General features: G+C 43.0%; 1 protein-coding gene across 2 annotated transcripts in view; it reads left to right on the plus strand.

Moving 5' to 3' along the window:
• The window catches only part of DOK5 (docking protein 5), a 472,815-nt gene that overhangs the window by 97,993 nt on the left and 360,151 nt on the right, over window positions 1–14,671 (plus strand). For both annotated transcript variants that reach the window (XM_073607241.1, XM_073607240.1), the window contains exons 3-5: window positions 7,064–7,178; window positions 12,605–12,724; window positions 14,446–14,635. In XM_073607241.1, the coding sequence (XP_073463342.1) occupies window positions 7,064–7,178; window positions 12,605–12,724; window positions 14,446–14,635 (425 nt within the window). The remainder of the gene's footprint in view (window positions 1–7,063; window positions 7,179–12,604; window positions 12,725–14,445; window positions 14,636–14,671) is intronic.

Raw genomic sequence — 14,671 nt, forward strand, 5'->3', positions numbered from 1 at the left:
GACCATTTCTTTGCGATACGGCACTGCGCCGCTTTAACTTAGATTTGCGCGGTCGTGCGACGCTGTACCCAAACAACATTGTTGCCCTTTTTTTTCCCCCACAAACAGAGCTTTATTTTGGTGGTATTTAATCATCTCTGCGTTTTTTTTTTTTGTGCTATAAACAAAGAGTGACAACCCCCCCACACCCGTCGGAATGAGGATCTGTCAGTTTAAATTGACAGATCCCCGTTCTAGGCTCTCAATGGAGTGATCGCGGGTGGGGCCGGCGGACTTAGCAGCGTTGCGTCGGAGGGGGGGGGAACGCGCGCATGTGTCTCTAATAGCTCTGACAGCGGCCAACGTACAATGACGGTGGTGTGCGCAGCCGTGCCAACTGCGACAGCTGGTCGGCAAGTTGTTAGTGTATTTTTTCGCAAAAAATTGAGTTCGAAAAACCGCTGCGCGAATACCGTGCAATACCGTGCTAAAAAAAAAAAAAAAAAAAAATAATAAATATATATATATATATATAATGTTTATGTTTTTTAATTTGCTAGTAAATAAAAAAAAAAAAAAAAGTTGATTTTTACATGTAGGAGCAAAATGTCAGAACTGGCCCCCCGATGGCAAGTAGATAACGCAGCCTTTGTTTTATAAAGAAGCATCTAATACTCCCCGGAGCACTGTGGGTTAGCTAAGGAGAGCTGGTATTTGCTTTCAGACTCTGAGAGGGAGGGGCATCCGCCCTTCCTGTGTCGTCACCCTGCTACTTGGGCTGCCAATGGGAACAAGTGGCCATTTCAACACACATTAATAAGCAGGTAGGGTCCTCTGCTGTCACCATCAGGAAACCCATTGCCGCATGTCGATGGTAAGTGGCTGCAAAAAGACTGCAGGAGATCAACGGCACTGAGATGCAACGATGGATGAAAATAGATAAATAGAATGTCAATTGAATATGATGCACAGAGCAAACTAAACATTATTTTAACAGATTGAGTATAAAAGGATGTAATGTGTTTGTACAAAAGGGATTCTAAACTGTAATTTATTGGGCAGGCCAGCACTGAAGTGGTCTCAGAGTGTTCTGTATATTAGATTTTATTGGACCAAGGATGCAGTAAAATCCCTACACTTTAGAACGTTGCCGGGATTGTCTACCATCTGTTCATGATAAAGTATTTTGTTGCTAAGATTATATTTATTAATGGGGATCATAAAAAGGCAGAAAAGACAGTTAAGCTCATAGTTAGTGCATTTTGTTATGGTAGGGCTCTGCTGAGGAGACAGAATACACAGTGCCTTGAAAAAGTATTCATACCCCTTGAAATTTTCCACATTTTTTCACGTTACAAGCAAAAAACGTAAATGTATTTTATTGGGATTCTATGTGATAGACCAACACAAAGTCGCACATAATTGTGAAGTGGAAGGAAAATGATAAATGGTTTTCAGAATGTTTTACAAATAAATATGTGAAAAGTATGGGGGGTACATTTGTATGGCGCCCCCCGGAGTCAATACTTTGTAGAACCCCCTTTCTCTGCAATTACAGCTGCAAGTCTTTTTTGGGGATGTCTCTACCAGCTTTGCACATCTAGAGAGGACATTTCTGCCCATTCTTCTTTGCAAAATATCTCAAGCTCTGTCAGATTGGATGGAGAGCGTCTGTGAACAGCAATTTTCAAGTCTTGCCACAGATTCTCAATTGGATTTAGGTCTGGACTTTGACTGGGCCATTCTAACACATGAATATGCTTTGATCTAAACCATTCCATTGTAGCTCTGGCTGTATGTTTCGGGTCATTGTCCTGCTGGAAGGTGAACCTCCGCCCCATTCTCAAGACTTTTACAGACTCTAACAGGTTTTCGTCTAAGATTGTCCTGTATTTGGCTCCATCCATCTTCCCATCAACTCTGACCAGCTTCCCTGTCCCTGCTGAAGAAAAGCATCCCCACCATATGATGTTGCCACCACCATGTTTCACGGTGGGGATGGTGTGTTCAGGGTGATGTGCAGTGTTAGTTTTCCCCCACACATTGTGTTTTGCTTTTCAATTTTTGTCTCATCTGACCAGATCACCTTCTTCCACATGTTTGCTGTGTCCTCCACATGACTTCTCACAAACTGCAAACAGGACTTCTTATGACTTTCTTTCACCAATGTCTTTCTTCTTGTCACTCTTCCATAAAGGTCAGATCTGTGGAGAGCACGACTAATAGTTGTCCTGTGGTCAGATTCTCCCACCTTATTGCTATATTTTATGTACAATCTTTGTATCCATTATTTGCTGGCAACTTTAAAGTCCCAGAAAAACCTCTCTGTCTATATCCAAATATTTGATACCGTTGATTAGAAAGGATTGAGGGAGTAAAAACTCTCTCAAAGAAGAAAAGGACTTTGTGGGCACAACATGAGGCAGAAATAATAAAAAAATATATGTCTTTATTACAAAAAAAAGAGAAATAAAACACAAATATGTAACAAACACCAACACCCTCGACTGGACAAGGTCAACAGGTACCCAAAAAAACAAACAAGAAGGCATGGATCCCTTCAAAGAGTCGAAGAACAGTCCATTGTGTAAGGTGAATATCAAAAAGTTGGGTCCATGGACTCCTCCAAGCTTGTTAGTCAACGCGTTTCACATCAGTTGCTTCCTCAGGACAAAAAAAAAAAAAAAAAAAAAAAAAAGGGGTAGGTGCTGATAACAAAATTAAAATATACAGTAAAACTTGGATTGCGAGCATAATTCGTTCCCAGAAGCATGCTTGTAATCCAAAGCACTTGTATATCAAAGCAAATCTCCCCATAAGAAATAATGGAAACTCAAATGATTGGTTCCACAACCATTTATTCATAGGTCCTTCAGTTTATAGTCCATATAAAAAGATTATAGCAATGTGACCAGGTTGTGTAACCATAAAATGTCCATCCACAAATGGAAGCCTCCACAAGGAGATTAGAGAGAGGCGCCTCTAAGTGTAGCAATATGTTTCTAAATGTTGTACCTTCATTAAATGTAAAAAAAATGCTACACTTAGAGGCGCCTCTCTTGTCTTTTATACTCAGTTGTGACATGATGCTACTTGTATATCAAGACAACACTTGTATATCAAGTCAAAATGTATTAAAAAAAATTTGCTTGTCTTGCAAAACGTTCTTAAACCAAGTTACTCTCCATCCAAGGTTTTACTGTATAACAAAAAAAAACATAAATAAGTATCAATATTGTTAGAATGGTATGTACTCATAGGTATTAGAGAAGTATATTTATGTATATACATCTTGGGAGAACTCCTAGCACAAACACCACAGGCAAGATCGCATAACAAGCACCATGTATGATTGCCTGATTAACCCTGAACATAAGGTAGTGGGCGACACCACAAAAGACGGACAAGTCAAGAGTTAAAACATTTTTTCAGCTGGCTGAAAATCCAAAGGCAAATCGACATTCGCAAGCCCATATAGGGCCCCCTAGACTGGCGAAAAAACGATCCCCCCCCCCCCCCTATGATGACTGGGACAAAGATAGTTTTTCTGTGAATAAAGTGAGTATAATTGTATACAACTATTTCCCAACATAGAACTTATGGGTTCATTATTTGTGTTTATAGTGTACCACCTTACCTATTCAGGATAGAATGGTGTGACTGATCCCGTTGATCGCACACTGTGTGGAGCGTTCTCATTCTTCCATGCACATTCCCGAGTGGCTGGCGATATATATATGGCGAAGTGGCGACATCATATATCCAGGATTTGAGCTGATCACTTTTGAGTGTTATATGACGTCTCATTCTCATTCAGCTATCGTTCTGATAAGCCTTTGATCTGGGCACTGGGAGCGCTGAGTGTGTTTTTCCTCAGCTGGAGGAGTTTTCTACACTATTAATATGTGGAGATATGTTTTTTCACCTATAATTCACTGTGGAGTTCTTTTGTTTGCATGGACATTTTATTATAGATACACATACTGGACGGATATTAATTATGTTTTGTTTTTGTTTTATGAGCGCTGCTCTTAAGCTTGGTTTATGGTATTTCTGTGCAGTAGTGCTGCAGTGTTGTTTGAAAAAGGTTTCTGGAATCAAATTTTACACGCCTGTTAGGACTTGGATCACCTGCTGGTGGCACTGTGATTCCCTGGGCGAAAGGCTGTAGTTCCAGTGTCCACCAGCAGATGTCTCCCAGCAGATCCCAGTAATCAGTCTCCACCTGGTGCTGGCTGCTGGGAGGGTATTTAGTTCCTCCTCTACTAGTGCCTCTCGCTTAAGTGTTTTGCCTGTCAGCCAGATGCATGCTTGCTGCCTACTCCTGCCTTGCACCTGTGTCCTGCTCCTGATCTTGCTCTTGCCCTGTATCCAGTACCCTGCTGCCTTGTACCTCCTCCCCTTATTTCTGGTCCCAGTCCTGGTTTCCCCCCTTCCTTGTATCTCTAGTTTTACCCAGTGGTCCGTGTTCCTGGATTTGTATATATTGTATTATAGTTAGCTTGTTAGGTATTTTATCTTTGGGTGATGGTTCACTTGTATCTTCATAATTGCTGTGTTTTTCGATGGATTTTGGTTTCACTGTAAGTAAATCTGATTTTTAATATATATAACCAGACCACACTAATCTCGCCATCCCTACTGCCGATTCCTGACAATGGCAAAAGATTTCTGCAATTTTCTTGGTTTGTAATGTAACTAAAATGATCTGAGTTTGAAGTTTATAAAACAAATATATTCCAATTAAGATCAAATATAGGCAATGCATTTCGAGGGCTTTAAATCACCCCCTTCATCAGGGCTTGGAGATAGGGAACAATGTACAGCATATAGACTGGACTGAATGAGCAATGCAATGGGTGGAATTTACTAAAACTGATGCAAACAGAATCTGGTGCAGCTCTGCATAGTAACCAATCAGCTTCTAACTTCAGCTTGTTCAATGAAGCTTTGACAATAAAACCTGGAAGCTGATTGGTTACTATAGACAGCTGCACCAGATTCTGTGTGCTCCAGTTTTAGGACGTCTCCCCCCCCAATGAATGTTGTACTTTGACCAATTGAAGATCCTGTCTCTCCACCCCTCCTCCCTTCCTCTGGCGGAATAGGGCAAATTTTTTTTCCTTTTGTTTACTTTTTTTTTTTTTATATGGAAAGTCTGCCCCACCTCCCCATGCACGGCACTCGCCTTAGGCGAATGAAGCACACACTGCCAAGGGTGCCTCCCTCCCGGGATATGTATGAATAGTAAAAAGAGCCGGCAAGACTGTAATCCTTGAAGTGTCATTTATTGGTACATCAGTGTGACAAAAAAAAATAATTCTGACGCGTTTTGGCAATAGCCTTAGTCGTAGCATATACGTCACATGTTCCGGGAGGCATAGGCTTTCATTGAAGAACAGGAGGAGGGGGCTATCCTATTGGCGCATCATCAGGCGGAAACCCGGAAGAGTCAACGGGCCTCTCGATGACGTCAAATAGAACATGGCAGTGTGGGATGGAGCTATGGCCGGGCATGAGATGATCTCAGCGGGTCAATGCTGGATCCACTGGATGGGTGAGTATCTGAAATGTGCAGATACCAATATTAGGTAAGTGAGGGGGAACAAAAATGGGGATGTCGACTTGAGTTCCTCTTTAAAGCAGTTGTAAACCGCTGAAGAATATAAAAAAAAAACGTGTAAGACAACAGCATAATGTGCTAGTATGCATCACATACTAGCACATTATAAAACACTTACCTTAGAACGAAGCCCTTCAGCGGCGCCTGCTCAACAGCTGAGATGGCTGATATCTTTCCCCCGGTGTTTCTTCTGGGTTTGCATGCTCCGGCGCTGTGAGTAGCCGGAGCCGCGATGACGTCACTCCCGAGCTCGGGTAGCCCGCCGTTTCTGGAGGTCCGATGTCATCGGCTACATGCACTCTGAATATCTCCTAAACTGTGCAAGTTTAGGAGATATTCACACTTCACAGTACCTACAGGTAAGCCTTATTTCCTGTAGGTACATGTGGTGCAACAGAGTTTACAACCACTTTAAGAAGGCTCTGCCTGGCCCAAGATGGCTACTTGAGTCACTTGGGGCAGCAGCATCCAATAGGATAGCTTCCCCAATGACTCAGGAAACCATAGAGGAACCTTGTTCCTCGTGATTTACTCTCCAGCAACAGGGCCGCTGCGGAAAAGCGTCACCCGCCGTAGGGAAAGTAGACTGCACCTGCCTACGAGTTAATGGAAATCTCTCCAAAGTGAAAGTAAGCCTGTCTTAAAGGATATGTAAAGGTTTTTTTTTTTAACAAAAATGTCATACTTACCTCCTCTGTGCAGTTGGCTTTGCACAGAGTGGCCCCCGATCCTCCTCTTCTGGGGTCCCTCAGCGGCGCTCCTGCCTCTCCCTCTTCTCGAGTGCCCCGTTGGAGAGCCGCTCTCCCTCGGGGCACTCATGCGGGCGCGCTCCCGAGTCCTGCTGCTGTATCCATTGACAGGACTCGGCCCCGCGTCATTGGATTTGATTGACAGCAGCGGGAGCCAATGGCTGCGCTGCTATCAATCTATCCAATCAGGACCTGAGATATCGGCTGGAGCTGGTGTGCTCGTCCCCGTCGCTGGAAAGACTGGGTTCAGGTAAGTAAATGGGGGGGGGGGGGGGCTGCTGAATCACAGGAAGTTTTTCACCTTAATGCATAGAAAGCATTAAGGTGAAAAACCTCGAGGGTTTACAACCCCTTTAACTGTCCTGAGAACAGATGTCCCCATTGTAAGATTTCCCCCTACCTCTTGCTCTGGTGACGACTGTAAAATTTTGGATTTTGCTTTGACTTTCTGTCCCAGTTATAAAATACAGAGGGAGATTCTCGAAAACGGGGACCGAGACGGCAACAATACCTGAGAGAGGTCTGTAGCCTTCCCGTAGGTTATCCAAAAACACCAAAAAAAAGTTTTGGCTGGTGATAAACTTTTAACGAATGCACAGAAAATATGTATTGGGTGGAAAGTTGTAGAAAACCGAGCTTTTGGTTTAAAGCTGTGGCTATACCGTACTAATAAAAAAAAAAAAAAAAAACTATCAACTGCTTTGCCTTGCAGGTGACGGAACTGAACAATGTCAAAAACATCCTCCGACTCCCCAAAACCACCAAGAAGCACGCGGTGGGCGTTTTCTTCACCGATGACACCTCAAAAACATTTGCCTGTGAATCGGGTAAGTAGGTGCCACATGGGAGAAGGAGGGAGGGGGGGGGGGGCGGGCACATCTGATAAGGACGCAGGATACCATCTTCAACCTGGAGAGTTCTTTAACATGCAAAATACAGTGCGCCTTTCAGCGTTCGCCGCGCCTCGCAGGCTGCGGTCTGATTCAATCAGGGTCTATTAAAAAGAGTTTGATATGGAACATGAAAGGGAATGTCTTTTCCTCTTCATATTAATATCTTTTATAATAAGGGGGAATACAGCATGATAAATGGGAGCTGCTGGCTGTTGAGATAATTTACTGTGGAAGATAAGATGATATACTACACACGCATTTCTTAGAGGTGGCGAATATTAACCCTTTACAGAGCTGGAAACTGCTTGGAAGGAAGACTTTGGAATTCTCTGCCAACGGATGTGACAGCCAACAGTGCAGCTGAATTTAAATATACACTATATGTATAGTCCTAACTTGGTGGACACTTAACTATCACACCTATATAAGCTTGTTGGACACCCCATTCCAAAACCATGTTGTATACTTAAAGAAAATAAGTACCCCCTGGTACTATGGGACTTTAAGGGCGAACTTTCCAAGGCACGATATTTTAGAAACATAGAAAAATGTATTATTATTTCATAAAACAGAATGACGGTCTGAGACAACACTATACACAAAGCAGTACATGATATCCATGTATAATATAAAAAAAACAACACTTCTCCAATGGCCCGACGCGTTTCAGGAGAATTCAGGGTGAATCCCTTCTTCAGGGGCATGGGGGGAGATGATAGTTGGAGATACTCTGGAATAGAGAAAACAAAGTCTAGATTTCTAGAATACAACAGGGCAAACATTGTGTTAAACATGGAAGCATCACAGCCAAAAAACACATGCACATACCAGTACTATATTCATGAAGTCGAATATTAGTTAAAAAGATTATTGGGATGGCGCTGAACGGGTATAGAGACACATATCCGAAATAAAGAAAATCACCACATAAAAAGGCAGATCCTCTTGGCTCGAGAAATCCCTCACAAGGATCCCCAAAATAGGTCCCAGCAGCTGTACAGTTCAACATGTAGCTGGAAAATGAATTGTATCTAAATTGGAAAACAAAACTGCATATATATATATATATATATATATATATATATATATATATATATAAATATATAAAAGCGTCACCTATACTAGGATGATGACTTAATATAACAGTTGTTTAATCTGACCAATCAATGGAAGGCTGAAAAGGAAATCCAATTCCAGTCTCTTATGCCGCGTACACACGATCGGACTTTACGGCATACTTGGTCCGGCGAACCTGAGTCCGTCGGACAATTCGATCGTGTGTGGGCTCCAGTGGACTTTTTTTTCCTCAAAAGTTGGACGGACCTAGAAATGAAACATGTTTCAAATCTGTCCGACGGACTCGAGTCCGGTCGAAAAGTCCGCTCGTCTGTATGCTAGTCCGACGGACAAAAACCGACGCTAGGGCAGCTACTGGCTATGAACTTCCTTGTTTTAGTCTGGTGTACGTCATCACGTACGAATCCACCGGACTTTGGTTGATCGTGTGTAGGCAAGTCCGTACATTCAGAAAGTCCTTCGTAAAGTCCATCGAAAAGTGCGCTGGACAAAGTCTGCCGTAAAGTCCGTTCGTGTGTACGCGGCATTAGACTCATTCCAAAACCATGGGCTTTAAGCCTTTAACCACTTCCATTTCAGGCCAATTCTGGCACTACTCTCCTACATTTAAAAATCATTTTTTTTTTACAAAATTACTCAGAACACCCCAAATATTATATATGTTTTTTTTTTTTTTTTTAGTAGAGACCCTAGGGAATAAAATAGCGGCCAACTTTTTATGTCACACAATATTTGCGCAGCAATTTTTCAAACCCATTTTTTTTTGGAAATAGAAAAAAAAAAAAAACACTAAAGTTGGCCCAATTTTTTTTTACAATGTAATAGATGAGGTTACGCTGAGTAAATAGATACCTAACATGTCACTCTTTAAAATTGCGCACACTTGTGGAATGGCGCCAAACTTTGGTACTTAAAAATCTCCATAGGCGACACTTTAAAAAGGTTTATGCCCCGTACACACGATCGGACTTTCCGACAACAAAACCGTGGATTTTTGTTCGAAGGTTGTTGGCTCCAACTTGTCTTGCATACACACGGTCACACAAATGTTGGCCAACAATTACAAACATGGGAATGGGGTGACGTACAAGACGTACAACGAGCCGAGAAAGAGGAAGTTCTATAGTCAGTCCTCCTTCTGCTTGATTCCGAGCATGCATGGACTTTTGTGCATCGGACTTGTGTACACACGATCAGAAATTCCGACAACAAAGTTTTGTTGGCGGAAAATTTGAGAACCTGCTAGCCAACATTTGTTGGCGGAAAGTCCGACAACAAATGTTCGATGGAGCGTACACACGGTCGGACTTTCCGACAACAAGCTCACATCCAACATTTGTTGTCGGAAAGTCCGATCGTGTGTACGGGGCATAAAGCCGCGTACACGCGGTCGGAATTTCCGACAACAAATGTTTGATGGGAGCTTGTTTCGGAAAATTTCGACCGTGTGTATGCTCCATCGTAACGTCATACCCAGGGCTCCGAAGGTCATAGAGACTGCCAGGGACCATCTGGTCCGTGGTATTCTCTATGGTGAACTTCCGCCGCCGCCGGATTCCTTCTGCGGGTCGCACCAAAGGGCGCCGGAAGGGCAGGGGGGGGGGGGGGGGGTTGTCCCCTCCCGCCGCCTGTAAAAATAATCAAGCTGCTGTTTTTTTGGTGCAGGGAATCACCGGCAGAAAAGAATGATATCTGAATGATGCCTGCAGCTGCACCCCTCATTCAGATATCCCCACTGAAAGTCCAGGATGTCATATGACGTACTGCAGGCGGGAATTGCTTAATATCATGCTGTAAACTTTGTGGCTATGTGTTTAGCGATTCCGCCTAGCAGCACTAGGGTCGTCAGTTCAACACGCATCAATGGCACTACCTGTCAGGAGTTTGCATGTTATTCCTTGTGCCTGCGTGGGTTTCCTCCCACACTCCATAGACATGCTGGAAGGTTAATTGGCTCCTGTCTAAATTGGCCCTAGTATGTATGTATGAATATGAGTTAGGGACCTTCCATTGTAAGCGCCTTAAGGGCAGGGACTGATGTGAATGAATAATATATGCAATGTGCTGCCTAAGTTAATGATGCTATATAAGTACCTGTAATAAATAAGTCAATAACAGCCTCTACTCTAATGGGAAGAATTTTCACAAGATTGTGGAGTGTTTCTGTGGACATTTATGCCCATTCAGCCAAAAAAAAAAAAAAAAAAAAAAAGCTGAAATGGCACAAATCAGCATTCCAATTCATCCCAGATACATTTAGGCCTGATTCACACCTATGCAGGTTGCAATTTGCATATTGCAGGTGCATTTTGCGTTTTTTCAATACATGCATTATATCCATTGAAGTCTATGGAACCAAAAACCAGAAAAAAGTCCCTGGCCCTTTCCATAAAATGCACAGATGTTACATAGTTCCATAGTAGGTGAGGTTGAAAAAAGACACAAGTCCAACCTATGTGTGTGATTATAGGTCAGTATTACATTGTGTATCCCTGTATGTTGTGGTCGTTCAGGTGCTTATCTAATAGTTTCTTGAAACTATCGATGCTCCCCGCTGAGACCACCGCCTGTGGAAGGGAATTCCACATCCTTGCCGCTCTTATGCCCTGTACACACGGTCAGATTTTCCAAACGGAAAATGTTCTATAGGAGCTTGTTGTCGGCAATTCCGACCGTGTGTAGGCTCCTTCGGATATTTTCCAACAACAAAATCCGTTGCCGTAAATTCCGATCGTGTGTACACAATTCCGACGCACAAAGTTCCATGCATGCTCGGAATCAAGCAGAAGAGCCGCACTGGCTATTGAACTTCATTTTTCTCAGCTCGTCATACGTGTTGTATGCCACCGTGTTCTTGTCGTTCGGAATTTCTGACAAGATTTGTGTGACCATGTGTATGCAAGACAAGTTTGAGCCAACATCCGTCAGAAAAAAAAAACATGGATTTTGTTGTCGGAATGTGCGATCGTGTGTACGTGGCATATGTGTGAAGGTCATGGTCCACAAAGATTTGGCCGTATAGTGTATGTGTGATGGCCAGGGGTACAGAGACTTTTGGGTATATAATGTAGATATGATGGCCAGGGGTCCACAGACTATTGGCTATATAATGTAGATGTGGTGGCCAGGGGTCCACAGACTATTGGCTATATAATGTAGATGTGATGGACAGGGGTCCACAGACTTTTGGCTATATAATGTAGATGTGATGGCCAGGGGTCCACAGACTATTGGCTATATAATGTAGATGTGGTGGCCAGGGGTCCACAGACTATTGGCTATATAATGTAGATGTGATGGACAGGGGTCCACAGACTTTTGGCTATATAATGTAGATGTGATGGACAGGGGTCCACAGACTTTTGGCTATATAATGTAGATGTGATGACCAGGGGTCCACAGACTTTTGGCTATGTAATGTAGATGTGGTGGCCAGGGGTCCACAGACTTTTGGCTATATAATGTAAATGTGAAGGCCAGGGGTCCACAGAGTTTTGGATACATAATGTAGATGTGATGGCAAGGCATCCGCAGACGTTTGGCCATATAATGTAGATGTGAAGGCCAGGGACCACAGACTTTTGGCCATATAATGTAGGTTTGAAGGCCACAGGTCCACAGATTTTTGGCCATATAATGTAGGTTTGAAGGCCACGGGTCCACAGACTTTTGGACATATACTATAGATGTGATGGGCAGTGGTCTACAAACTTTTAGTGTAGTTAGGATGCCTTCTTTTTTTACTAATGCTAGACAGTGCTTTTTATGTAATTTTATTTAAATATCTGATCAAAATGTAGATAACAGAATAACTGGGTTATTATAGGGATGGCTTCTTTGAATCCTAATTGCAGGCTTTTTTTTTTTTTGTTTTTTACAGAGAGGAGACACGTTAACATTTATATCAGGTTTTTATTTCTGGGTCCTCATTGGGGAGATTTCCTTCCTGTTTGTGCGACACCAGTACAAGAAATGATGGAAGCAGTGTTCACTGGGACATAATGCCACAGATAGCAATAGAGGTTCTGATCCGTAACTCTACTAAAAATGTATATATTTTTTATTTTTGTCCACACTGGTGAGATTTCCCAGAAAGTTCCTCAATAAGGACACAGAGATAAAAACCTGACTAAAGCGCCAACCCTTCTCCACACTGTCCACAACAGAATAAAACATTTTGTCTGGAGTTGGGCTTTAAAAGGAGTTCAGTTCTGACCTGTATGATGCCTTTAGGAGTTGTTTTAGAGCCCCATAACGTTTCCTTTATGTGTGATGTCATTCAGAGTTGGAGGCGGATGAATGGTGCAAGATTCTGCACACAGAGTGCCTTGGGACTCGGATCAGCGACATCAGTTTGGGAGAACCAGACCTGTTAGCTTCTGGAGTGGAGAGAGAGCAGAACGGTAGGTAGCAATCTCTTGTCTATTAAACATATGCTTTCCAGCATTCGTGAAAGTTATTTGTAGCTGAGCTGCCTCTTGAAACATCTGCACGCTATCCCAAATCAGCAGCATTCATGGATCTCCCCTACATTTGTGACTGATTGTCTCAGCTGAACCTACAGTCATCACATGACTGTAATGAAGAGTCAGTTGCCTTTTGTCTAAGATAATTTTTATTTCTTTTAAGGGATACACTATATTACCAAAAGTATCGGGACGCCTGCCTTTACACACACATGAACTTTAATGGCATCTCAGTCTTAGTCCGTAGGGTTCAATATTGAGTTGGCTCCGCCCTTTGCAGCTATAACAGCTTCAACTCTTTTGGGAAGGCCATCCACAAGGTTTAGGAGTGTGTCTATGGGAATGTTTCACCATTCTTCCAGAAGAGCATTTGTGAGGTCAGGCACTGATGTTGGATGAGAAAGCCTGGCTTGCAATCTCCGCTCTAATTCATCCCAAAGGTGTTCTATTGGGTTGAGGTCAGGACAGGCCAGTCAAGTTCCTCCACCCCAAACTCGCTCATCCATGTCTTTATGGACCTTGCTTTGTGCACTGGTGCGCAGTCATGTTGGAACAGGAAGGAGCCATCCCCAAACTGGTCCCACAAATTTGAGAGCATTAAATTGTCCAAAATGTCTTGGTATGCTGACGCCTTAAGGAGTTCCCTTCACTGGAACTAAGGGGCCAACCCCTGAAAAATATCCCCACACCATAATCCCCCCTCCGTCAAATGATTTGGACCGTCCACAAAGCAAGGCCCATAAAGACATGGATGAGCGAGTTTGGGGTGGAGGAACTTGACTGGCCTGCACAGAGTCCTGACCTCAACCCGATAGAACACCTTTGGGATGAATTAGAGCGTAGACTGCGAGCCAGGCCTTCTCATCCAACATCAGTGCCTGACCTCACAAATGCGCTTTTGGAAGAATGGTCAAACATTCCCATAGACACACTCCTAAATCTTGTGGACGGCCTTCCCAGAAGAGCTGAAGCTGTTATAGTTACAAAGGGTGGGCCAACTCAATATTGAACCCTACGGACTAATGCTGGCCATACACTATACGAAAAATCGGCCGAAAAATCGTTCGTATGGACACTTCGTTCGTTTTTCGGCAAGTTAGTGGGTACAAATCGATAATCGTTTGTGACGTTTTTGTGGAAAAAAAACGAACGGCATGTTTGGAAAATTTCTGCCGAACGTACGATAAATTGCAAGGTTAATGTGTTTCCCGTCCGAACTGCCTGCACTAGGTATATGTAAAAAAACGAACACAAAATTATTTATTCATGTCCACTGAACAGATTATCGGTCATTATATGATGGCACGATCGTTTGCGGTCACGGTCGAACGTTCGTTTTTCGAAAAGGGGTTCGGCCGATTTTCTGTATAGTGTATGGCCAGCATAAGACTGGGATGTCATTAAAGTTCATGTGTGTGTAAAGGCAGGCGTCCCAATACTTTTGGTAATATTGTTTATTTCATTTATGTAGCTGTTTTCCTGGAGTTTAACCGACGTGCCCAATCTTTGTAAAACATTCATACATATCAGAAGGACTGCTGAAGAGTTTTTAAATAAAATGTCTCAGTTTCTGAATTGTATTGATATGATGATGATGACGTGTTTGTGTGATGGCTCTCCTACGCAGATTGCAGACTAATCATCTTTTTTTCTCCCAGAGAGATTCAATGTGTATTTGATGCCGTCTCCCAATTTAGATGTCCACGGGGAATGCACGCTGCAGATCACCTGCGAGAACATCTGCCTGTGGGACGTACAAAATCCGAGGCTGAAGCTGGTGTCTTGGCCGCTAAGCTCCCTACGGAGGTACGGGCGAGACCCAGCCTGGTTCACCTTTGAAGCTGGCAGGTGGGTGTAGATGAAGCATTAGGAACGATTAATTAA

The sequence above is a fragment of the Aquarana catesbeiana genome, linkage group LG12 (genome assembly GCF_042186555.1).
Source record: "Aquarana catesbeiana isolate 2022-GZ linkage group LG12, ASM4218655v1, whole genome shotgun sequence".
In the NCBI taxonomy this organism is placed as follows: Eukaryota; Metazoa; Chordata; class Amphibia; order Anura; family Ranidae; genus Aquarana; species Aquarana catesbeiana.